The 27,941-nt window shown below is 38.5% G+C and overlaps 1 protein-coding gene across 1 annotated transcript in view; it reads left to right on the top strand.

Annotated features, from left to right (window-relative positions):
• Positions 1-27,410, top strand: part of cftr (CF transmembrane conductance regulator) — a 46,794-nt gene extending 19,384 nt beyond the window's left edge. Inside the window, 17 exon segments of the mRNA XM_062420413.1 lie at positions 407-583; positions 676-867; positions 6,698-6,792; positions 7,735-7,821; positions 9,016-9,808; positions 10,529-10,698; positions 11,880-12,154; positions 12,291-12,370; positions 13,160-13,310; positions 16,706-16,933; positions 18,650-18,750; positions 21,038-21,271; positions 22,481-22,636; positions 23,394-23,483; positions 24,061-24,233; positions 25,826-25,931; positions 27,052-27,410. Of these exon segments, the coding sequence (XP_062276397.1) occupies positions 407-583; positions 676-867; positions 6,698-6,792; positions 7,735-7,821; positions 9,016-9,808; positions 10,529-10,698; positions 11,880-12,154; positions 12,291-12,370; positions 13,160-13,310; positions 16,706-16,933; positions 18,650-18,750; positions 21,038-21,271; positions 22,481-22,636; positions 23,394-23,483; positions 24,061-24,233; positions 25,826-25,931; positions 27,052-27,270 (3,327 nt within the window). The 3' untranslated portion in view covers positions 27,271-27,410.
• Positions 27,411-27,941: the final 531 nt, after the last annotated feature.

Here is a 27,941-nt window from a genome sequence, read left to right as displayed (position 1 = left end):
GTCTCCTTCTTGTCAATTTATTTATATAGAGTATTAAATATCGTGTTTTATGTTTTTTTTTAAGTTTGTTTGTTGTTGTTTTTTTAAAAGGTCCAGAAATTAGACAAAAAAATGCTAAATATTATTTTAAAAAGCTGATATTATTTCATATTTTTCTCCCCTATGTCACTAATATCACCTTTTTTATTACTGAAATCAAGTTTTGAGCGATTTTACATCAAACTGCAGTGAAGATTTTGATATGTATGAACATAGAATTGAGGTAAAGATCAACTTCTTCTTAAAAACAGAACTATGTGCTTTTTTAAATTATTCAGTATAGTATAACTGCAGTATAGTAAGTTAATTTTGTTTTTCAGCCTTTGTTCAGTCCATATAAACAGTAAACATCCCTTTTTTTCTGCAGGGCATCGGTGAGCTGTTTGAGAAGATCAAGCAGGAGAACAAAGCCAACGGACACCCGAACGGTGACGCCGGCCTCTTCTTCACCAACCTCTACGTGACGCCTGTCCTCAGGAACATCAGCCTGTACCTGGAGAAGGGCAAGATGCTGGCGGTGGCTGGATCCACTGGCTCAGGGAAAGTAGGTCGAAGAAATGTCACCAAAACTCCACATGCTATATTTATAGTAGAAATGTGTGAGAATAAACTGAGACCATTATTTCCTTCTCTCAGAGTTCCCTGCTCATGATGATCCTGGGAGAGTTGGTGCCATCGGAGGGTAAAATCAGACACAGCGGTCGCATCTCTTACTCGCCACAGACTTCCTGGATCGTGCCGGGGACAATCCGTGACAACATCCTGTTTGGCCTGACCTACGACGAGTACCGCTACTCCTCCGTCATCAAGGCCTGCCAGCTAGAGGAGGTACTTTTCTTTCTTCCATATATTCCTTCTCTTTTTTTTCTCCTCCATTTTATCTTCTACTCTGCTGATGAAGCGAGTGGTGGCCTGTTCTATGTGTGTACAACTAACACTCAGCATGTTTGTAAAAGGCTTTTATTTTTGGAAAATATGGCTAAAGATGCATATTTAGAAAATAATAGTATTTGGAACGTGCTGAACATACAGATGGACAACTTCAAGTTTATTTTTCTTTATATAGCACTTCAAAAATCCAACAGACTTTGCACCAAAATGCTTCACAAAACTAGACATATATGTGCACTTACAAGCATAAAAGCAGATACATTAAAATACAAAATGATCATATTTGCACTAAAATACTGCTAGATACACAGCTTACCAGTTGTGGTGTTGCACTTAAAATCAAACCCAACAGGCACATGCATGACAGTTTTGGGTGGAAGTAGTATGTGAAGCAATGTTTTGTGAAGATTTGAGTATTTTGGACATACTTAAATACAGATAATAGTTGTTTTTAAATGATGCCATAACAACTTGAGACCTTTGTGGAAGTCATTGTAAGCTACTGTTCTCAAAACTACCAACTAAACATGTACATATGTCAAAGAATGATGTATTTTAGTTGATTCATTGGGTTCAAATCAGAGTGTATCTCTATGAAATCATCACTAAATAAGACTGTAGTTGCAAATAACTACGTGACTGACTAAGCTAAGTCCTTGGCTGGTAAATTCATTTTTTGCTGGCTTGGTTCTCAAGTCTTCTCTCTTTCATCGGACTGACGCTTTCTGCTCAGTTGTCTGTTTGGAGCCTCTGCAAAGCATCAAGAAGGTTCAGGTTTCCCCGAGCCACATTTAAACCCATTAAGTTCCCCACACACACACGCACACACACAAGCTTGTACATTGTCTCTCTATTAGTCTCCTTCACACACACACACACACACACACACACACACACACACACACACACACACACTGTCAGCCTCTCATAAGCCTCAGTGTTGAGTGAAGGCCCCTCAGCAGGAATAATGTCTCCTCTGTTGCCATGGAAATCTCACGTTATGTCACTGGGATGGAATATGAGCCTTGTTGATTCTCAGTAACGGACGTCTCAACACAGAAGAGCTGTCGGGACAAACCAACAAATCTGTGGGTCTGTTAGCTCTGTGTTTGAATATGAAGTCAAATGTGTTTTAATATCATAGAACAGAAAAACCTTTAACATCTTTTTGAAGCACATGTGGAAGAAAAACATGTTTTTAACGCCGTAAAATACCCCAGAATGATATTAAATATAAACATGATCATAAAACAGTACATACAGTGTAAAATCAGACACATAAAGTGAAACATGTATACATAAACTCTCCCATTTTCATTTTTTAATTCAGTTGATTGTTTTTATTTATAGATTATCGGACACAGAGACTAAAGAATCCAAGGGATAACATTTAATAACACTTATTTCCAAAATCATCCTAAGATGTTAAAAGAAACTAAACATAATGCCTAAAAGACCGATAATACACCAACTCAATTTACAAAAAAAATAAGAATAACTCTCACATCAGAAATACAATGACAATACAAAACCATTTCAATTCAAATATCACTGTAGATTTTCTATACTTCTACTTCTATAAGACTTGTTCATACATAAAGACTTCATATGTAGATGAATTCTGTTATAGAAGCCAAGGAACTTTATGTATTATTCGCTCAAGGCACTTTACAAGGATGCACTCTGGTATTATAGTTATGCTGAGTATGGATAATATTGTACATGTGATTCAGCTTCTGTTGATCAACCCTGATGATGAACTCTGTACCAGCAGCAGCCCTGCTCGTCTGAATTCATCACTACAGATATGAGTTGAAGGAGATGCATTTAATAAATACCTAATAATAATAATAATAATAATAATAATAATAATAATAATAATGTAGTTGTTCAAACTACTGTACTAAGCAGAACATGCATAATCAAAATGAGTCTGTAACAAAGATGTCACAAGAACATTATCATATTAACATAAAGGTCGAGAGGCGTTGCTCTTTGAAACAAAAGCTCAAGTTTGTCAGTTGCAAACATTTTATCATCTGAGCTACACATAACATAACATAGCATAGCATAGCATAACATAACATAACATAACATGACATAGCATAGCATAACATAACATAGCATAGCATAGCATAACATAACCTAACATAGCATAACATAACCTAGCATAGCATAACATAACATAGCATAACATAACATAACATAGCATAGCATAACATAACATAGCATAGCATAACATAACATAACATAACATAGCATAGCATAGCATAGCATAACATAACATAGCATAGCATAGCATAACATAACATAACATAACATAGCATAGCATAGCATAGCATAACATAACATAACATAACATAACATAACCTAGCATAGCATAGAATAACATAACATAACATAATATAACATAACATAACATAGCATAGCATAGCATAACATAACATAACATAGCATAGCATAGCATAACATAACATAACATAACCTAGCATAGCATAACATAACATAGCATAGCATAGCATAACATAACCTAGCATAACATGACATAACATAACCTAGCATAGCATAGCATAACATAACATAACATAACATAACATAACATAACATAACATAACATAACGTAACATAACCTAGCATAGCATAGCATAGCATAACATAACATAACATAACATAACATACTGTTTAGTAAACATTAGTAATATTATTGGAATAAATAGTAACACAGTAATCTAATATACTTAATAACGAACTGTCACAAATGTTTATCATACAAGTTTATGCTGATCAGTCAGTGGCATTTTTAATTATGTTATATTCAAATGCATTGTGATGATGATGGTGATGATGATAATAATAATTAACTATTTCTATAGCACCTTTCCAAACCAAAGTTACAAGGTGCTTCACAATTGAATATACACAATTTAAGCATTTTTATCATGCACAAAAACACAATAAAAACATTGGTCAAGCGTAAATGGATGAGAAAAATTAACACATTAAAACATTTATAAATATATGAATTATTAAGTATTTAGTATCATTTCTCCTCAAACTTTAGCAGCAGCTCACACAGAGGCCGACACCACCGTTCATTTACCACCACGCCTCATCTCGTGCGGGCCACTGACAGTGCCTCACTGGTTTTGACAAAAACACAACATGTTGTCACAGCAAACAAAGCCGGCGTGCCATATTGACGTCTCTGTGTAAAAAAAAGAAAAAAAAGAGAAAAAACTCTCCATTTTGTCCTCTTGAGGAGAAACATCAAACGCAGCAATGAGGCGTCAATAAAATAACAAAAGCATGAGCGGAGAAGACTCACGCTGTCAGTTCTGCTTTGTATTGTTTCGAAAAATGACAAGACAGTGACAAGTATTCCTCTGTGCTTTGATTTGTGAGTGAGACAATTCCTCTGAAGTTTTGTTAAAGGCTTTTTAAAAATGACAGATTGTTAAAAAGCAGCTCACCTCTGAAACAGTGAAGGAAGCATCGTTTGAAGTAATCTGCTGCAGTAACTAGTGATGATTGCTTTTATATATTTCTTTTTCAAGTCGTATATTAATAAGTCTGGCATTAGGTGCATAAAATTATAGTGATCTTAACTTGTTCTGCCGCTAATTATGTCCATTTTGTGTGTTTCCTATAATTATTTTGACTTAAAGTGTAAAAAAACAAACCTTTTTACAGCATCATTAGTCATTAAAGTAGTTTTTACTCTTTATTTAGAAACCTTGAATAGTTTGAGATTGATAGCAGGTTCATATCTAAAGTGTTTTGAGGGCGTTTTTAGTGGTGGGATGAGCATTTTGTTTGTGTTTGGATCACAGATTGAGGCTTAAAAAATGTCTTTACTTATGTATTTTCAATTAGTAATCAATAATAAATGAAATGCAGCAAAAGCTTTCTAGTAACTGGTTTTCCTATTAACACCAAAAGCATGTAAGTTTAATTAAAAGATAATTAATTACCAATAACATTTCCAATTCAGCTCCATTTCTTCAAAGTAATTCAAAATATGACTGAAAATGAAAAGAGAAACTCTCTACTCACTACTACTACTGTAGGAGAAATCCCCCAGGGCAACCATGACAGACAGGAGTGACAACTAGAGCAGATTTCTCCAGACAGTGCTGAAGCTTTTAGGGGCTCGTGACTGTAATTCCTCTCTCTTGTTGCCCCCCAAAGCACCAGACAGACTCCCATGGGTGGTCTCCCCCCACTGTAAACCCATCGTTTGCCACCGGCCTCTAGCTGCTAGGTGCTTTTTGTTCACAGTGAGAAACACAACATGCTTTTTTTTTTTTTTTTTTTTTACTATGCTGCTTTATTTAACAAGATGTTAAACAACCTGTTAACTTGACAACCCCCCCCCCCCTCCCCTCCCCCCCTTCCCATGCGCTCCTGTCAGGACAGCGGAAGTTGCAGTTAAAAAAAAGGTAGGAAGTTTTTAACCATAATAAACTTGTCACTGTCACTTCATCCTTGTCAGCGTACATGAGTTACCACTAAATACTTGTGACATCCTTCATGTGCCTCTCCCATCTGTGGTTTGTGGTTTGTTTGTTTTTGTGTGTGTGTGTGTGTGTGTGTGCGTGTGTATGTGTGTAGCAATGTGTGTGTGTGTGTAGCAATAAATCTATGATTACCTGAAGCTGAAGTACTTTGATTACCAGGTGAAAGTAATGAAATGAACCTATTTTAGGTCTTTCTCTCAGGGCAGGTTCATTAAACTGTGAAACAAGTATATTTTGTGCATATTTTTACATAAAAAAACTCATGCATGGGGACAAAATATCACTTTTTTACATGCTACAGGTGAACAAAAGTGGACTACCAACTGTTATATTTCCTTTTCCCAGAGCACATGTTACAGAAACACCCAATCACTGTCTTACAAAAATGATCTTTGCAGGCATGAGCGTATAAATGGGTACTTTGACACATTTCCTGCTCCCTTATTTTAAGGTCCCGTTTGTTTGAGTCTCTGTTAGGTTACCTTAACTGTGCTGTGAACTTCTGCACAAGGACACGGTGTAAGGACGTCAAGCCCTCATGCAGACAGTTCAAAACATGCAAACAGTAGACTTTAACTCATCATGTCACGCTTTGACCATTCATGTGATTTTTTAAAAAGTCATCGCAGGGATGAGACTTGAAAGCTTTTCAATGTAGCAGCCTCGATTATTGCAAACATAATGTAACATTGAAATCTGTATTTTCTTATCTTTAAAACATTTTATGAGCCAGTCTACGAGGTGTATCAATATGTCATGTTTATAACTGTTGCATCAACTTTTATTCTTGGTGTTGTTATCAGAATTAGTACATCAACTTAATGACTTACAGTAAATCTGCAAACTGCTGACCTAGTTTTGTTCTCTGTAGCATTTAGCACACTAAGCTGTTTATTCATACTTTAATTGACATTCTTAGGCAGTCAAACATGTAATGAATGTAAATAAATGATAAGATTAAATACCTTTTTGTTGCCAAGTTGAAAACATGAAATAACTGAAAGGAAACATGATCAGTTTTACTTTGATACACAACAGTAGAAAAGCAAATAGGGGCCCGATATGTAATAGGTGAAGTGGGTTATGTCCTCATTGTCTCATTATAATGTTTTTACCATCATGTCAAACTCTGGCATCACGTTGTTCTTCTTGCTGTTCTACTTGTTTAAAAGGTGACTACTGTTATGTATGCACTCATTTGACCCACTGACCCCCTCGGGTTTCTTTCTTTCTTTTTCTTTCTTCTTCAGGACTTTGCTTTGCTGCCGGAGAAAGACAAGACGCACCTTATTGAAGGAGGGGTGACCCTCAGCGGCGGTCAAAGGGCTCGCCTCGGCTTGGCCAGGTACTTCCTGTCACACCTGAGCATCTTTCAACATGTCTTACTCACCGTCTCATATCTGTCAATGCAGACCACCACAATTGATGATAGAGCAATTTTAGAAAAAGAGCAAAGATGTGAGTCATGTCCCCAATTAAGAAAGTGATCTGTACACTAAATATAGCAACTATGAGGTTTAAAGTGGTTTTGCTGCAATCATTAATTTATTTATGAGGATATTTGGTATATTATGACTCAGTGAGAAATGGGAATTGAACTCCCTTTTTAATAGTTTACGAAGGAATTAAAGGTAAAAAAATGTCAGCTGCTCGGCTTCACAGTGTGTGGATTGAAGAGAGCTCCTCATGGAAAATAACAGACCTGCATTCACAGCTGACGACAAATGCAGTTTATCATCAGGACTATAAATTGATCGCTGTTATCAGTCTCATCATCATGATTACTTCCATGGTAAGAGGCTCCATACCTTGTTTAGCCAATAAAAAAAACTTGATTTACAGATAGTTGGGATTCGATGTCACGTCACCGTATTGTTCCCAACAGTGTAAATAAAACTCTCGCCGCACATAATCATAACCCAGCTGATAACAATCACTTATTATTCTTATCTGTGTCTAAGTCTGCGTACGATAAGTGATTAGATTTATGGTCTCTGGTTGTGATGACTAGTGCTGTCTACAGTCCGAGTGGAGGTTTATTACTCCATTAAATCTCTGCGCTGATTACAGCAGTCAGACACTCTCGCTCTCAAATTCCCATGCATTATTTATTTGGGTTTAGCGTCCTTATTGGTTTTTGGGTTTAGCCATCATGGTTAATATTCAGTGGGATTGATATACGGCTGCATTGGATCCGACTTCCTCATTTTTCTATACAGCCTTCCTCTCCCAGTCGTTGTTTTTCCTCTTACACATTCTCCACTTCTTTTTCTCCCCCCCCCCTCAGGGCTGTGTATAAAGATGCAGACCTCTACCTGCTGGATGCACCCTTCACCCACCTGGACATAGTGACAGAGAAAGAGATCTTTGAGAAGTGAGTATTCTCAACAGAGAGTCTTTCATGTGGAGGAGGTGGGGGTGGTTGAGCTACAGTTTTTTTTAAGGTCAAGGTTATCTCTTGTTGTCTCAGACACACTCAGATCGACCGGAGCGAGTTACGGCTTCTTCATTACACTTTAACTTTCTCAGGAAATGTTTTCTTTTTTTTATTTACTTGAGCAATAGGGGAATTATCCTTTGATGAAATGTGGACTTTGGCAGTCTGTCAAACGTGAGAAGCAGCCAATAATATTACTCATGATGACTCTGCTGAATTACCATTTTGGCAATGTGTGAACACAGTTAACACATACAGCAGCGTGTTTGTTTATTTTAAATTATAAATCACTTGGGCCTGTTCTAAAAAATAAACAAATATGTATAAATTAACTAGACGTCTGATGTTAAGATAAGATGCATTCATTGTCACTGTACTTAAAATACAATGAAATCCCATCATAGTTGTATTTTGACATACTACTGCATGCATTTATACATGGGTCAATGACGTATAAGGATTTTCAACAACTCAATTTTAGAATAATAAAAACAAGCATATCTAATGCAGTAGTTCAAACATTCAGAATGTTGTGTACCTGAAGATCCATATTATAAATTTGAAATTAAGTGATTTTAGTGGGTTTTTCAAGATTAATTGGCACTGGCCTTAAAAAAAGTCATGTGGTGCGACCATGATTCATCTTGAAATATCTTATATAAATAAAAGGAAAAAAAATGCAAATACTTTGTTTCCAAACACTTTATATTACTGAACATTTGTAAAAAAAAAGATGTGAAGCGTGTTAAGTAAATTTATTTATTTCAAGATGAATCATGGTCGCACCACATGACTTTTTTTAAGGCCAGTGCCAATTAATCTTGAAAAACCCACTAAAATCACTTAATTTCAAATGTATAATATGGATCTTCAGGTACAGATCATTCTGAATGTTTGAACTACTGCATTAGATATGCTTGTTTTTATTATTCTAAAATTGAGTTGTTGTAAATCCTTATATGTCATTGACCCACATACATACACACACAATCAATCACAACCCATCATAAAACTATACAACAGAACAAAACAAAGGCAGGTAAATTTAAGACAAGGCAGGTACATTTCAAGAAATTGAAAATAAAGTGCTGTGTTTCTTTTCAATCAAATTATTTTTCTGTCACTACTCAGATGTGTCTGTAAACTGATGGCCTCCAAGATTCGGATTGTGGTGACCAGCAAGTTGGAGCATCTCAAACGAGCAGACAAAATCCTCCTGCTGCACAATGGAGACTGTTACTTCTACGGCACTTTCTCCGAACTGCAGGCCAAGCGGCCCGACTTCAGCTCCCTCCTCCTCGGCATGGAAGCTTACGACAACATCAACGCAGAGCGACGCGGCTCCATCCTGACAGAGACTCTCCGCAGGGTCTCCGTCGACGAAACCGCCAGCTTCCGAGGCCCAGATCCCATTCGCCAGTCTTTCCGCCAGCAGCCGCCGCCGATAATTGTCTCTGGACCCCAAGGCCATCCCGGAGGTGATGGCTATCCAGAAAAACGCAAGCAGTCACTCATACTCAACCCCCTCGCAGCTGCCCGCAAGTTCTCCTTCATCGGGAACTCCCAACAGACTGCAAACAATCCCCAGTCCACGACGATAGAGGACGGGGTTCGTGAACTTTCTGAGAGGAAATTCTCGGTCGTACCCGAGGATGATCAAGTAGAGGAGGTGCTCCCCAGGGGGAACCTGTACCATCACGGGTTGCAACATCTCAACGGGCAGCGGCGCCAGTCTGTCCTGGCGTTCATCACCAACGCCACCAGTCACGAGCGCAGAGAGCAGCAGATGCAGTCCTCCTTTAGGAAAAAGCTGTCCATCACGCCGCAGTGTGACCTGGCGACCGAGCTGGACATTTACGCCCGACGCCTGTCAAAGGACAGCGTGTATGACATTAGTGAGGAAGTGGATGAAGAAGACATGGAGGTAGAGCTTTTCTGTATAACATTTTTAGACACCTCATTTTCAAGATATTGTGAACATCCCTATATGTGGGTCAATGACGTATAAGGATTTGCAACAACTCAATTTTAGAATAATAAAAACAAGCATATTTAATGCAGTAGTTCAAACATTCAGAATGTTGTGTACCTGAAGATCCATATTATACATTTGAAATTAAGTGATTTTAGTGGGTTTTTAAAGATTAATTGGCACTGGCCTTAAAAAAAGTCATGTGGTGCGACCATGATTCATCTTGAAATATATTAATTTACTTAACACGCTTCACATCTTTTTTTACAAGTTTTCAGTAATATAAAGTGTTTGGAAACAAAGTATTTGCATTTTTTTTTTTTTTTTTTGTAAATGATGATCTTTTATTTATATAAGACATTTCAAGATGAATCATGGTCGCACCACATGACTTTTTTTAAGGCCAGTGCCAATTAATCTTGAAAAACCCACTAAAATCACTTATTTTCAAATTTATAATATGAATTTTCAGGTACACAACCTTCTGAATGTTTGAACTACTGCATTAGATATGCTTGTTTTTATTATTCTAAAATTGAGTTGTTGAAAATCCTTATACGTCATTGACCCATGTACTTGACGTGGTCTCAAATCAAACTTCAGCTAGACATACAGGGGACATGATTTATGTTTGTTTTGTGTTTTTCAAAGAGCAATTCTGTTTCTTTGCAGCAATGCTTCGCAGATGAACGTGACAACATCTTTGAAACTACCTCTTGGGGAACTTACCTTCGCTACATCACCACCAACAGGAGCTTAGTCTATGTCCTCATGTTCATCATCTTTGTCTTTGCTATTGAGGTAAAAGCCACAACCATTTATTGAAGTTTTGTTTTATTTATGTTTTAATAAAAATTAACAATATGTTATTTTCTTTTCCACCAATAGGTTGGTGGTTCAGTCATTGGTATATTCCTCATAACTAGGTAAGTGTCGTGTTTCATGTTCCTTAAGATAATGTGACTAAAACAGCAGAAGACATTAGTTGTTTTTATCCAGTATGTCCTTAACTCTCCTGTTGTCCTCGAGTCAAGGAAGGAAGGGAGGATGGGAGGGAGAAAGAAGGAAGGAAGGAAGGAAGGGAGGAAGAAGGAAGGAAGGAAGGAAGGAAGGGAGGAAAGAAAAGAAGGAAGGGAGGAGGAAAGGAAGGATGGAAGGAAGAAAGGCAGGGAGGAAAAAGGAAGCAAGGAAGGTAGGAGGGAGGGAGGAAAGAAGGAAGGAGGGAGGGCGGGAGAGAGAAAGGAAAAGAGGAAGGGAGGAAAGAAGGACAGGAAAGAAGGAAGGAAGGAAGGTAGGAGGGAGGAAAGAAAGAGAGAGGGAGAGAGGAAGGAAGGAAGGAAGGAAGGGAGGAAAGAAAGAGAGAGGGAGAGAGGAAGGAAGGAAGGAGGGAGGAAGGAAGGAAGGGGGATGGAGGAAGGGAGGAAAGAGAGAGGAAGGAAAGAAAGAGAGTAGGAGGGAGTAAGGAAGGACAGACGGAAGGAAGGAAGAGAGGAAAGAAGGAACAGTCAAAACAGACGGGGTCAATTTGACCCTGGAGGACGACACGAAGGTGAAATCAGCCACCAAAGCACCTTGAAATATTGCATATGCAGAAACCGAAACACTTAATAATTAGATCATTAAGTATTTGTTGGTTAAATCTTTCTTAAGCATTTTTCTCTTCTGAAACCAACTCTTGAACAATACAATATATTTTAAATGTACGTATGTTATAAAGTATGTTAAATATATGTTTCAGATGTCTTGTAAATTCCTAATTCCAAATTTTTCGGAGGCTCAGTCCTTTAATGTTGGATTTGTGCTTTTCTAAGTTGCAGATTCTTTATGGATGAGCAGTTCAACATTTTAAAAATCATACTCTTAAGATGCATTTATGTACTTTATGTATTATGTACTACTGTATGCATGCAATCTTCAAATAGTCATACAGTCATTTGAGAACTGTTTTGTCTGTTTTCACACTATAATTCAGCCTGTTTCTCATTCTGCATCCCTCTCTCTGCTCCATCAGTGAGATCTGGAGGGACGGTAAAAACCCCGATTCACCCAACTACATCGACGAGCAGCACCCCAACGCTTCGTCGCCCCCAGTCCACCTAGCCGTCATCGTCACGCCGACCAGCGCTTACTACATCATCTACATCTACGTGGCCACATCGGAGAGCGTGCTGGCTTTGGGATTAGTCAGGGGTCTCCCATTAGTGCACACGTTACTCACTGTGTCCAAAAGACTGCACGAACAGATGCTGAGTTCTGTACTTCGGGCCCCGATGGCTGTGCTCAACACTATGAAGACAGGTAGGTGCTTTGGTTGTTTTCCTTCATCAATGTTTTTCAGGGCTTTCGGTTTGGTTTAAAAATACAATTATCATACATGTTGTGGCATTTCTTTACTTGAATTTTCCCCAATTTTTTCTTGTTTATTTTCTTCCAGGCCGCATCATGAACAGATTCACCAAGGACATGGCCACCATAGATGACATGTTGCCTCTGGTGCTGTTTGACCTCATACAGGTATTTAACCCATAAATATGTCCCACAGTGTTGTGCTTACACCCCACAATATTACATTTTTAAACATTTTCCCTACTTTTTTTTCTCTTCTGTGTTAAAGGACACATGTACAATGTTTCCAATATGTCTTAAAACAATAATCAAATGCCTCTATGAAGATTAAAGGAGGTTTTGCATGCTGTAGTCATTCCTCCTCTTTATAATGACCATTAAAAGATCCCTTCATAATGTAAGTGATGGGGGACAAAGTCCACAGTCCTAGTTTTGTAAAAATATATATTTAAAAGTTTGTCTGAAGCTACTTTGAGGCTTTAGTAGAAGGATAGTAACAAAAAGAGGGAATTTTGTTATAAAAAGGTTTTAATATTTGAGGATGTCCATATGATTTATTAATTTGGACAGCCGAAGCTTCACGTTAGCCTCAGATAGACTTCTGAATATCTTTTTAGCACTAAATGAGGACTGTAGATTTAACATCTTAAAGGCATTTAGGAAGGGATCCCTAGTATGATCAGGTGTAATAGGGTTCATATGAGCACCTGAATATTGTTTTTAAACAGAAAAGACACACTGTGAACCGATCCTTTTTAATAGTATGGGTGTCTTGGGCCTTACCTCTCCTAATACTGGTTTGGATGTTTGATCTTACTTTTAATACTGTGTGATTTTTGTCAGATTTATTATGAACCCCATCTATTTAGTGAGGACTGAATTTACACCCTCACCTATTTGCTGCTGTTTACCTCACGTCTGATCTTTCTTTCTTTCTTTCTTTTTCCCTCCCACCAGTTGACATTGATTGTCTCGGGTGCCATCTTCACCGTGTCCATCATACGGCCGTACATCTTCATCGCTGCCATCCCATTGGGTGTCATCTTTGTGATCCTCAGGAAGTACTTTCTGAGAACTGGACAGCAACTCAAACTACTTGAGGCTGAAGGTGAGAGCTGGTGGTTGACATCGTGTACGTGAGCCAGTACAGGGTTTTAAGCTTCTGGGGCATTTTCACCTTTATTCACGCTAGGAAAGGTTCAATTAGCATGGTTAGAATCAGAGACATCTAAAATATGTAAGTATTCAACTGCACAGATCTATATTTCTGCTGTATGGACAGCTTCTATGTGGTGTAATTTCTCCCCTCTGTCCCTATGAAGAGACTTAACAACCCAAACAAAGGGAAAATATACATATGCAGTCTATAAATCCAAAGGAAATGCATAAAAGAGCGATATTAGATATGTTTGCAATGTATTTGAAACGGCTTGAAATAGTATTTTAAATGTAACGTATAGTAAAATCCATTGTAGGTTGGTTTTACAGATAAGATTGTTTAAGTTTTGCATTGGTATTTATCTTTATTTCATAACTTCATGAGTTTAAAAGGACAAGAACAAGCAGGGAAGAAAGCTGCAAGAGCACAATGACGAGAATGGTGACGATTCAGTAAAAGAGAAAACATGATAGGAAAACCAATCGAACCAACAGAGGAAGTGAGACCCGTCGGGCAGACAGTCATCACGACTGCCCGTCTGCAGCCAGAGAGGGGTGGATGGCTCAGGGCCAAGGGGTCAGAGGTTACGCTTAGAGAACAAAAACATGAAAGAGGGGAAGAGCTTGGAGGGGAGGACGGACGGGTTGCCTCAGAGGGAAGGGAACCGTTAAAGGATGTGAGTCGAGGGCAGGGCTATACAACCGATGCAAACACATTTAGTATCCCTAGAAGGTTCTTAAACACAAGGTTATTGTTTTTGCTTCTTTGAGCTCCTCTTAACATCAGTAAAGATTTGGGGCAGTAAATCTGTCGTTAGGTGCTTTTGTAGAACAGGAAGTGGAGCTTTATGGTGTAATGATGTTCAGAATGAGGAGAGAATAACATTTTATTAACTGCTGAGACCAGCGTTATTGTGAAGGCTTTGTAGCAGACAATTTCATTAAGTACTGTTGTGGGAATTAGGCTGTGACATTACATTTGAATGACAGCACTAGACCTCCTCCCTAAAGTGGAGAGTCTTGTAATAATTGGTGTTTTGCAGGAACAGTCTGCTAAAATCGACAAGAAGCTGCTTTTGGTTCAAAAAACAATCAGTTGCTAAATTTTGTATCAAAATCAGTTTTTTCATTGCTTGATTCCTTGTTTATGCTTAGTCATGACAATAATAATGAAACCAGGACTTCTTTTAATTCCAGTTTAATATTATTTTTTGACATTAAAGGGTCAGTTCACTTCAAAATAGAGAACAAAACATATCCTTACGTTTCTTTTAGTGTCATCTAGCAATGCAGATTTTTAAATTTTTTTTTTTATTTGCCAAGTTTGAAGATGTTCATCTCTTAGATTTATCTCCTCTCCTCCATCCCTTTGCAATAGATGCAAAAATGGGCTCGTTTATACACGGCCGCCCATAAAGTTGGAATAATTTAGTTTTCAGACACATTCCTCTTTTTATTTTCTTCTTATACACATCAGTAATCACCTTTGACCAGGTGCAATGTGATTGATCAATACACTTTAGAGAATATATGCACTTTATCTATCAAGAATAAACCACATTGTCACAATCATTTCATGAGAAGAAGTAAAAAATATATTATTACACCTTTATGGGCGACAGTGTAGTTGTAAGTGTTGAAAAATTGCATCCTAAAAAAGACTCAGTGGCAACACCTTTCCAGAAACAATGTCTTTGTTTCAGTGGATAATTGACAGCTCACACTGTCAACAGTTGTCATAGGAACTATTTTTTCAGTATAAAGTATTTCCAGTGAGTACTGTTGACTGTGTGTGTGTGCAGTCATCACCTTTGATGACATGTAGCTCTTGTTCCTGCAAAAGTTGAATGTAATTTAATGGAAGTCGCAAATGGCTACCAATTTTAGAAGAAGTCCATGGGGACCAGAGTATATAAAAATACTTATACCTACAGAATATAAAGATTTGCAACAATAAAAATAATTCTGAACATTGTAGTGCAGTAAATCTATCTAAAAAATGGTTCCTTTGGTTTATATCTCAGTTGTAGTGTGGCCGTCCACAGAGTAGAGAATCACTGTACAGTCAAAGGATGAGACAACAGGTCACTGGACTGCTGACGAAAATGCCAGTTTGTGTTTTTTTGTACTTCCGTGCTCCGCCCTCAGTTCTGTCACTGAATGTGTGTTTAAGTGATGACAGCTGGGTCTTTCCAGAGCTGCTGAGAGCGCGTCAGGGTCAGAGAGATGAGCTGAGCTGGGATTTCCTCCAGCCCCATCCTGGTGTCGCTCTCTCTCTGATGCCACAAGCACTGTGTCAGACACACTGCAGTGGAAACTATGTGTTTTAGCCACTGAAATTTTTTTTTAAAATAATGCTTTTTGGTTTTTTGCAGCATGTTTCGTTTGTATTACGAAACATTACTCATTCTTGTTAAAGCTCAGCTGAAGATGTGACTGTCTTGTATGCATTGAGGATAAATATCACTTCTAAAAGATTTAATCAGAGTCTTCAGATGACAAAATAGTTTTTCAGTCTCATTCCTGTGTTGTTTCTGTTTGTCCCCCTCTGTCAAATTCAGTGCAAGATCCAGTTTTACCATAAACACACACTGTAGATTGGCGCTTGACCTGTTAGCCGATCATCTAAAAGCTCAAAGTCAAGTTTAACTTTATTTGTCATTTGTGCAGAATAACGCATGTCATCATTACAATGAAGTTCTTAAGATCTTTAAGGCTTGGGACAGTACATCTTAAGTATTTCATTGTATGGATGACATGTTATTCTGCACAAATAATAATATATATCTATAATGTTTCCTCCCTTACATTTAAAGTCCTTCCTGGTTAGGGTAGCTTTAGAAAACATATCAAAACAACAACATCTCTATTTTTAAGGACTGATGCTTGGAGAAAATGCAGATATACAATAATATATATACCAAAAGCAAATGTGTGTCACAAACTCTACTGTAACAAAAGGGAGATAATTACCACTGCAATCTAAATGCTCTTTAGTGTTAAATAAGGTATTAGCTCATATTATTAAGGACATTTTGAAGTGTAATGCACTGATGATGGTAGTTTGCTTACAAGCCATAAACTGCTAGAACATTGAAATTAAACCGCAGAAACAGAAAAACAGATATAATGATTTGATTTAATAGTTCAGAGACATTCCCATTGGAGACTATACTTTCTCTTTCTTCAATCTGACCCGAGGTGGCCTTTCTAGCAACAGACAATGAGGGCGATATTATTGATATAACAGTATCAAAGCACCTTATAAAGTACAAGACCTTTTGTCTGTATATATTCAAATATTATTGTCTTTTTTTTTAATGTGTCCCATTTCCTCTCTTCTAGCTCGTAGCCCGATCTTCTCCCACCTCATCATCTCACTGAAGGGTTTGTGGACAATTCGGGCGTTTGGCCGTCAGACCTACTTCGAGACGCTCTTCCACAAGGCTCTAAACACCCACACTGCCACCTGGTTCCACTACCTGTCTGCTCTGCGATGGTTCCTCTTCCGCTGCGACATGATCTTCGTCTTGTTCTTCACCGCCGCTGCCTTCATCGCCGTGGGAACCAACCGTGAGTGATCCTGGGATGGTCTTGGGTTGACGTATGAATGTTTGGATGTAGCATACTTTACAGCGTTCTTGGGGTGAATGTATGAATGTATTTTTAGACTTTTGTGGTTATTGGCTTTTATAATGGTTTCCATAGTCCTACCTTCGACTGTACATATGGAGCGGGTCCTCTTCGAAGGAGACCTCCATCCTTCTATGGTAGCCCAGAACAGACCAAACACTGGCTCTTTCACCAGTTTTGCAGCCACTGTAGATTCTCCTACACACTTGCAAAGAGAGTCGGGGGAGGGGTAATCAGTTGGATGCAATCTGCAACCTCACCACTAGATGGCACTAAATTCTACGCACTGGTCCTTTAAGTTGAGAAAACTATGTGACCTGTGATTGTGGCAATCATCAGTAAACAAGAGCTTCTTTCAGTAACATTGACAGACTAAACCTACATGATAGTTTTACCTCTAACCATTGGCTTGTGATTGGACGCGTGCTGGTTACCACAATGGAGATCAGATATTGGATTAATAGCTTTCTGAGCACCATTAGAACAATGCAAACTTTCATCAGTGCCTTTTAGCAACATAAGCAGCCGTGCAAACAATTAAAATAAGACATGAAGATGTAGTATAAGACACATGCGCAGATCATGTGAACCGAAAAGTTTTAGCACCCACAAGAGACCAAATATCAATAAACAGCACCTTTGTTTTGCTTTGGTATTGCTGCCTATCAGTTGTACTATTACACACAGGAGCGACGTAATGTCATGTTGTGGCCGATATCTATGTTAATACTGCTCGCTCAGGAATGTGTGCTGGTTTGGTGCAGCGTGTTATCATTTGTAGCAGAGTAGTGTCACATTTCGTCTCCATTTGTATCTACATCCAACAGGTGACAGTTGCCTACATTACAGTAATTACTAAAGCAAGCACAATATGAAAGTGTCATTATCATCTTGGTAGTATTCACTTAATTTGAGCACCCACAGACAAAAAATAAGGTGCTTATGATATAAGATATGAGAATAGTAATACTAATTCTGCTTTATCATTTGTTTTCTTTGGCTTAAATATGAAGTGTGTGTGTGTAGTAGCACAGCTGAAAATGTGAGTAAGGAACATCTTGAATTAGGAGGACTGGGAGCAAAAAAACAGTGTGGTAAACTAATTGTATGTCATGGATATTAATCAAGAATCTTATCAACGTCTGCAGATATGCTCATTTTGTCCGTAAACATCTTCATTTCCACTGGTCCTGTCAAGTGAAAGAAGCTTCAGTCTTATCTGTGTGTTACAGTTTGTAGAGTCCGATAACAGGATCATAACAGAACAGTCTGTCTATGAAAACTGATCAAGTTTTGGAATGCCACTGGATAAAATGTCACGTACAAAAGGAAGTGTGTGTGTGTGTGTGTGTTTTTAATTAAATGAATGGGAAACACAAGCGCACACACACACACACACACACACACACACACACACACACACAAAAAACCACATGTGGTTGCGTCATTGCCTGCGTGTTTATGTTCAGAGCACATTAAAGAGTCATTTAACAGCTCATTAGTTTCCAATGGAGCCAATGGCAGAGCTGCAATACCTGAGTGCTGCTCTGACATTTGAGAAAGCAAAGAGTTCATCGGACAATACTGATGATTGCACGTGTGTGTCTGTGTGTGTGTCTGTGTGTGTGTTTGTGTGTGTGTGTGTTTCCCCTACAGAGGACAAACCAGGCGAGGTTGGTATCATTGTGGCCCTGGCCATGCTCATCCTGGGTACGTTCCAATGGGCCGTCATCACCAGCATCACGGTAGACGGACTGGTATGTAGTCAACACACACACACACACACACACACACACACACACACACACACACACACACACACACACACACACACACACACATACATACACACACACACACACACACACACACACACACACACACACACACACACACACACACACACAGAGCTCTCATCATTTGCATCACAGTAGTAAGATCTGACTTGCATTAAAATACCACATCGCCAGTGGCCAGTCAAGAGTGTCTCAAACACACGCACATTAGACGAGGTTTTTGCTGAGCATGTATGCGTTTCCTTCTTTTTCTTTTTTTATTCTACACACAAAAACTCAACTGAACAAATCTCAAACCTGCTTGTTGACCAGGGAGCCGCTCCTCTGGAACAGTTGGGATTTAGACTTTCTAATATTTTTCAGATTTGTTTTCTCATAGCTGCCAAATCCTTTTTAATTCAACCAGAACTGCAACTAACAATTAGTTTTAATCGACTGGTAATCAGTAATATAATCAGTTAATAATCAGTAAATAATCAATCATCAGTTTTGGATGAATTGTTTTTGTCTGCAAAGTGTTTGGGAACTTGTAATCAGCATTTTTCACAGAGGTAAAAAAAGTTTATAATGATGTAAAACAACAGTAAATGTTTGTCACGTCTCAATGTTACGGTGGCCCTGAGAGGTCAAAGCGCTGCCGCTTACGTAAACACATGCAAATAGTCAAAACACAAAACAACATCTTCATCATTTCATCACAACACGTGAGCAGCATTTAGATAACGTGCTACACATTCAGACAACAATGTTCCTTCTGTATTTGCAGCACACTTTCTAAATGCTGTGTACGTGTTGCCCTCCATATACAGAGCTATGAAGTGTTTTAGTAATAGCGCTGTGCAATAAATCTATTATATCGATATTGTGATATTTTATAAATATCATCTTAGATTTTGGATATCGTATTATCGTCATATGGAATAAGTTCAAGTGTTGTTCTTTTCCTGCTTTTACAATGTGCCTTTATCCAATTAGTCATTATATCTACATTACTGATGATTATTTATCAAAAAGAACCAATATTCATATCGAGGTATTTGGTCAAAAATATTGTGATATTTGATTCTGCCCTTATCGCTCAGCCCTATTTGGTAATATAACTAGACTATTCTCTACAAAACTGACTTCACATGAGATTTGTACACATCATCAGAAGATAACAGCTAATGTGAAACAACAGATGACAAGAAAATGCAGGGTTACAAACAAGTGTTGCACCAGTGTTGCACCAGCAGTTAACCAGCTTTTGACACCAAGTGCAGAAGTAGGAAATACTTTTTTTTAATGGTATCTGATTATATTCCATGTGAACACAATCAAAAGCTGACTTGAGCTGATTATACAAGACAAAAGTAAAAGAAAGAACAGGCTATCACTGCTGTTGAAGAGTGTGTGAGGCTCTTGTGAATCAGTGTTTCTCGAGTCAGTGGCTGATATCTGACACATTTTTGGTTTGTGGGACTGACAGAAGTTATCTGAGCGCAGGACGTTTTGTTCAGTACAGTCACATAAACTCTCTCATACACACACACAAATACACACACACACACACACACACATACCTAGCGTAGTGCTGGTGTGTGTTTGGGGGAGTAGACGCTGATCTTCACAGTGTGACTGATATTCTATCATGAGAGAGAAAACAGCTCATTATTATGTTGTGACTCCCTGTGAATAACACTTGAATAACACACTGATATCTTCTAGTACATCTACATTGCTCGAACTTACTGAACATGCAACTCATTCGAGGATCTTTCTGTACAACCAAACACTGAATTAGACTGTTTTTTCTTCTTTAGATGACCAAAATGTGAACTTTAATAAAGTGAAGACACACCAATACAACAACAACTACACCTAAACTCTGTGAATCTGTGATAAACATTTATCAATCACAATGTAGCCACGCTCTAAATACCCTGCTTTATTGTCTAGTTTACTCTAAAAAACTAGAAATTGACATCATGAACTCATTAGGAACATTTTTACTGAGGTAATAAATCAAGTGAAAAATGGTGTAATTTTCTCATAGACTTCCATATAATCCGACTTCTTTTTGGAGCCAGAGGAGTCGCCCCCTGCTGGCCATTAGAGAGAATGCAGTTTTAAGTCACTTCCGCATCAGCTTCACTTTTTAGACCTAGAGCTACCCATTTGATATATACATATAAACAGTATGTAAACCACTGTCTCTCTCTCTCTCTCTCTCTCTCTCTCTCTCTCTCTTCCTCTTCCTCTCTCCCAGATGCGTTCAGTGGATCGGGTGTTCAAGTTCATCGACCTGCCGTCAGAGGAGCTGATGCCAGGGAAACCCGGTAGCGGTAAAGGAGGCCCGGACCTCGTCATCGACAACCCTCACGCCCGCGACTGCTGGCCAAACCGCGGCCAGATGAACGTCCAGGGTCTAACAGTCAAATACACCGAGGCCGGACGCTCCATCCTCAGCGACATCTCCTTCAATGTGGACGGGGGACAGAGTGTGAGTCCGTGGGTGATGGGTGACGATTGTGTGATTGGCTGACTTAAACTGTTTTAACCAAGAGAGGTTCTGCAGGAAAATGAGCATTGCAATGTTACTAAGGTGTAAAAGTGTCCATTTACAGGTGGTAATGCTTCTTTCCATTTTTGCAATATCATTCTTCTCACAAAAAGAGTACAGAAAGCTCTCATGTTGGCTTGTTGTTACTTGGTCAAGCTGACATTTCTCAGACTCACCACAAACAAAGCAATAAAGTGAAGTATTACACACTTTCAACAGGGTGTTAAAGATAGATTCCCAAGAACTGCTCTATTTTGGACAGGTCCAGTGTGTGTTTGTGTGTGTTTTTAAGTATCAAGTGTATGTTATTGTTCATTACAGTTGCACAAAATGTCACTTCTGTTTGGGGTCAAGATGTAAACAAGGACAAAACACAGACACACACAGCAATACAGACACAATAATCCACTAATGACAAGTAAGCAAGGCCCTGAGAGAAGTGCAGCTGTATAGAATAATATAAATATGACCTGATACAATGATAAAATAAAGGATAACATTAAAACCAGAACAGTGAAATCAATACCTGCTTAAATTCTTGCTGATAAAGACCTTTTTCTTTTCTTTGTTTAAACTTATATACATATGCTCAAAGCCATAACGCCTCCCTTTCATCTGGGTTTTAAACGCCTTATTCTGTTAAAAAAAGCAGAGGAACTTAGTCAGTAGTGTTCAAATAGCTTTAAGTGGAGACGGAGAGAACAAGTCTCTATCTCTCTCTTTGCTTCTGGCAGTAATTGTACTTACTCATAATGAATCCTGGAGGACGGCAGAGCTCAGTAAGTGTTAGCACTTTAGCCTCGTCCCATTAGCTGCTGTGTGGCCTGCTGATAAATGAGCTAATTGTCTCCACCAGCCTGCAGAAAAATGGAGAGCTTTTAAACTCTTAAATAGCTCAAAAACAGCAGTTCAGTATGTGCTGCATACTATGTGTATCGAGTGTATAAACTGTATGTAATCATGATTATATTGATGCATATTTACATACATACATGCTCACAACAGAACCGCATATACATATAATGTCCAGAAAACTGAATGAGTTAATTAAGCTTTTTTAAACTGATGCTACTAATTGATAAGGTAAGAATTGGTTATAATTTTTAACTGACTAAAATGTGTGTCTTCTGGTTGTGTGTGTGTGTTTAGATCGGTCTGCTGGGCAGGACGGGTTCAGGGAAGAGCACGCTGTTGTCCGCTCTGCTGCGTCTCGCCTCGACTGATGGAGAAATCTCTATCGACGGTGTTTCATGGAGCTCCGTCTCCCTGCACACGTGGAGGAAAGCCTTCGGAGTGGTGCCACAGGTACGTCTATGATAATATATGAAAAATTTAAAAAAGTAATTCCCATATAGTTTTTCAAAAACTCAACATTGTAAAAATTAGACAGTTCATCATCAGGAAAGTGGTTCTACAATTTAGTCTTGCATCACTTTGGGTGTGACTGGACCAGTCTGTAGTTTATATCATTTTAGACACATTTATGTAAAAAAGATGATTGAAGATTCTTTCCATTTTTGTTTTGAATGTATTTGCTTAAATAACTGATTTATTCTTGCCCAACAAGGCTGATCATATCAGGAAGTATTACAATGAATCCTGTTGAACCTTACCTGGAACTCTAAAACATGTGGACAAATGTAATCCTTAATACAGCAGTCAGTTCCATGTGGTTTTCATATATCATATTACACCTTTAAATAATAATAATGACAATAATCTTTAAAAAAATACTGATATAGAAAAACAGTGTACTACAACAACAACAACAACAACAACAACAACATTATAGGAGACTAAAACAGCCATTGATATGCTTTGAAACTGTGTCACTATTTGCAGATGAGATCGCCTGTTCTTTTATTATAAAGTTCTTACATTTTTTTGTTTTTTAGCGTCACTTGAAAGTATTTCCTTAGTTCAAAATGTAAAAGCCTGAAGATATAATTAAAATAAATGTAATATAATTCAATAATCCAAATGGTTGTTATTATGTGTATTAGACTTATCATGTCAAGTCTATCCTGTCATTTAACTGTTTCTTCTGTTCTGTGTTGAACAGAGAGTTTTTATTTTGACCGGCACTTTCCGGATGAACCTGGATCCACACGGACGTTACAGTGATGAAGAGCTGTGGAGGGTTGCTGAGGAGGTGAGACTCCACTTCACCTTTTCTCTGCTTTCTCTCCTTCATCGATAAAGTACTTTTATTCTACCAGACACGTTTTCCATATTATCAATCTTATAGATGTAATGGAATTTGATTCTCGGTGAATCAGCCGCAGTTTCCTGCCTCAGGTTTTTCTCCTGGTACCAATACAGAAGGAAAACAGGAAATTCTATATAATATTATAATTTTGATAGCTTTCATGTTGCGTCATCTGATTATTTTATATGCATTTGAATTGTTATGTGAACAAGGTGTCATTGCATTTAAACATTTAGTATTCAGTTAATAATAATACAAAGAAAAATGAAATATAAAGATGATTATTTCAGCACAGGAAATGTATGAAAATAAGATGTTTCAGAGTAGCATGTTAAAATGATATCAGCCAAGTCCTGCAGTGTCAGAGTCAGTTTATAAAAAAATAAGCAGCAGAGACAGTAGAGGAGACACCGTCCTGCAAGTGAAGTTCATAGAAACACCTTTGTGGATGAACATGACCTAATATGAAATAATAAGCCATGGCAGAGCAAGCTAAAAAGTAACCCCTTTGTGTCTTTAGGTGGGTCTGAAGTCGGTGATCGAGCAGTTCCCGGACAAGCTTGACTTCCAGCTGGAGGACGGAGGCAACGTGCTGAGCAACGGACACAAACAGCTGATGTGTCTCGCCCGCTCCATCCTCAGCCAGGCTCGCATCCTGCTGCTGGACGAACCCTCGGCCTACCTCGACCCCATGTCAGTAGAAACATTAAAATATGCGTGTTTGAGTGTGTGTGGTGACTGTATACAGTGTAGGGCAAAAAGTTACATCCAACATTCACGTTATTATATAATTAAAGTGTTCTGCAGACTCAGACATTATTGTATTCCTCACCTAAGCTGCCTTCATGAAAGCACAAATACTATACAGATGTATTCAGTCTGTATAGACACAGAACGTCTCTACATAGCTGGCTACTGTATGCATGTGTCCTCTTTAAAGCCTCATTTCACCCAAATTACAGAACAAATTCTCACTTACCTCTCGTGGTATCCATCTGGATAGTTTTTAGTTTTATTAGCCCAGATTTCTGCCAACAAGACAAGCTGTTTGTAGTTTCCATGGGGACTTGGGTTCAGTGGAAAGTAGTTCAAATTAAAATAATGAAACTAAATTAGTTGAAGTTCAAACTTGTTCTGGACTTCTGAATGGACTTCCTGCAACCTTGAATCTTGACCTAATTAATGGATATGTTTGGTGATTTTCTTTTCTTTTTTTAATCAACAAATCTCAACAACAAGCCTCTTCAAAGAGCTTTCATAAAACTGAAAATGCATCAAAATACGATATAAAAGCAACACATGGCAAAATAAAAAATACATTTAAATAAGACTAAAAGCTTTAAATTGGAATTAAAATTAAGCTAAAGTAGAGTAAGACATATAAAGACATGAAAATAAAGTTACAGTGCAGTGAAATATATTAACCCTTAAATTTGGATTTAATAAAAAGCAGTCACAAACAACAATTAGAAATATTATGAGTATCTAAAGCCTGACATATCATACTCCTCTCTGCTGTTGACCTCGGTTAGTGAGGTCACATCAGTGAGTCACAACGCTGCACTGAGCGACATGTTCCTCCAGAGAGTAATAAGAGGACAGAGAGTAGTAACAGGATGAGGTTAAATATATCAGACGCACACACAGTAGTGGAAAGTAGAGTCTGTTCATTGTTGACAAGAATAAAAAATATTGAAAATCACCAAGCATATCCTTTTTAAAGTATGTATTTGTTTACTGTGTGTGTGTGTGTGTGTGTGTGTGTGTGTGTGTGTGTGTGTGTGTGTGTGTGTGTGTGTGTGTGTGTGTGTGTGTGTGTGTGTGTGTGTGTGTGTGTGTGTGTGTGTGTGTGTGTGTGTGTGTGTGTGTGTGTGGTAACATGAGGTCACAGTTGCAGCAGCAGCCACCCAAGTCCAACATGTGTTCCCATCACTGCATATGGTGATCATTTAGAGTGCTTTCAGTAATTTTGACCTACTGTACGTGGGAGTGTGTGTTTGCATGTAAGCGTTTGTGCAGAAGTCGGTGCGTGGAGGCGGGGGTAGGAAGGGGATGTTGGGAGGGGGGTGGAGGAAGAGGAGGGGGGGGGGGGGGGTAAATGAAGCCTGTAATGAGCAATCTAGTTTGACCCGAGGCCAAACGCTGCCTGCTCTTTCATGTCAACCTCAATAGGAACAGAACGCTAAGCTAATGTTCTGGCAGTGGAGAGAGAGATGGCCTTTGATGATGATGATGTTGACGATGATGATGATGTTGTATGTGTGTGTGTGTGTGTGTGGGAGCAGAACGTTGCAGGTCTTGAGGAAGACGTTGAAGCAGGTGTTCTCCGGCTGCACCGTCATCCTATCAGAGCACAGAGTGGAGCCGCTGCTGGAGTGTCAATCATTCCTGGTGAGTGTTTTTTTAACTACATTTCAATTTTCAGTCTCCGTTAAAGTCGTTCAATTTGTGCCAAGACAGTTTTTAGCATTTCATCCACATTTTAACGCTCAGGTGTTTTGAGAAATTCATGAACTCAATAAACTTGGCCTGATATCAAATGATTTTAAAAAAAAAAAAAAAAAAAAAAAAGAAAAAAGGAAAAAGGTTCCCTGAGGCAGAGTGTGTGGGTGCACACGTGTATGCTGCAGTGTGTGTTTGTATGAAGGTAATGGGGGTTTGTGTTGGAACAACAGATGGCGTGACAGTAACATGAGGGAGGTGACCTCAGTAAAAGAAAGGTAGAAAAGGAAGAGAGAGAAATATGGAAGGAAAGAAAGAAAAAAACAGAAAGAAGGACAGAAAAGGAGGAGACTGAAAAGACTAAAAGACAGAAAATGAAAAGACAGAAAGATGGAAAGAGAGAAAAAGACATAAGTACAGAAATGGAAGAGACAAGTACATGGAAAGAAAGGAGGACAGAAATACTAAAAGAAGGGCAGAAAAGGAAGAGAAAGAAAGAAATAGAGACAGGACAAAAATGGAAGAGATGGAAAGAAAGAAAAAGACAGAGGGACAGAAACTGAAGAGACAGAAAGACTGAAAGAAAGGAAGAAGGACAGAGAAGGAAGAGGCAGACTAAAAGAGAAATGAAACAGACAGAAGGACTAAAAGAAAGATAGAAAGGAAAGAGACAGAAAGATCAAAAGAGAGACAGAAAAGGTGAAACATGGAAATAAAAATACAATAAGTACATAAGGCCAAAAGATGGAAAGATAGAAGGACAGAGATGGAAGAGAAAGACTAAAAGAAAGGCAGAAAAGGAAGAAACAAGACACAGACAGGTTACAGTGTTTTAACAACTGAAGCAAACGTTTAATCTCCACACAGCTGATTTTAAATTATATGAAACATAATTTAAAAGAAATCACATTAATAAGAATCCCATATCAACAGATTGTGATTTATCCCCTCTCTCTCTCTCTCTCTCTCTCTCTCTCTCTCTCTCTCTCTCTCTCTCTCTCTCTCTCTCTCTCTCTCTCTCTCTCTCTCTCTCTCTCTCTCTCTCTCTTTCTCTCTCTCTCTCATCCAGATGATCGAGGGCAGCTCCATGAAGAGCTACGACTCCATCCAGAAGCTGCTGAACGAGACGAGTCACCTGAAACAGGCCATGAGCCCGGCCGACCGCCTCCGCCTCTTCCCAACGCTCAACCGCCTCAACTCCAGCAAGCGAGCGCCGCCGCCAACAACCACCAAGATCTCATCGCTGCCGGAGGAAGCCGAGGACGATGTGCACGACACCCGACTCTAACCGGCCAGACACACAAAAACACACACACACACTCAACTTATTTTAGTAGGAAAAAAATCAAAAAACATGCAAAATAAACTTGATTTTAAGTCAAGTTTTCTATCTTGCAGTTGACAAATGGAACAATAAAGTTAGCAATAAAGCTGACAGTGCACATTTGCATCCACATAGTCATCTAAAACACACACTTCTTCACACACACATAAATGCAACATAGCATGATATACAATAAAGAGCATCGGGCTGCACACTCAGCTGGTGTTAAGGTGGAAGTCAGTCCTCCATGATATGTTACTGTCACACACGGAGGCTGAGCTATGGAGCTAATTTATTAACAAAAAAATCCAAACTTTTATAAAGGTGATGACTGGAAAAAAAAAAAAAAGGTAGAAGTTGCTCATTTGTAACAGAAAGAGTCTGTGATAGTTTGTATTGTAACAGCCCTGCGTATAAATCCTAGTGTTAAATTCTACATGAAGAAAAAATCAGGTATGTACAGCGCAAAATGTGTGAGGGCAATAAAATGTTAAATTATGTGTGCAAAACTTAAACATTGCATTTAAAAAACAACAACATTGGTTTGCAGGTGAATTTAAATAAGGCGGCTGCACAAAACTGTAGAAATTAAAGCTGTTGGTGTAAATCTGTCACAAAATTAGAAGAATATGAAT

The sequence above is a fragment of the Scomber scombrus genome, chromosome 6 (genome assembly GCF_963691925.1).
Source record: "Scomber scombrus chromosome 6, fScoSco1.1, whole genome shotgun sequence".
NCBI classification, from domain to species: Eukaryota; Metazoa; Chordata; class Actinopteri; order Scombriformes; family Scombridae; genus Scomber; species Scomber scombrus.
The sequence above is the reverse complement of the archived record's forward strand: the minus strand, read 5'-3'. Positions and strand labels throughout refer to the sequence as shown.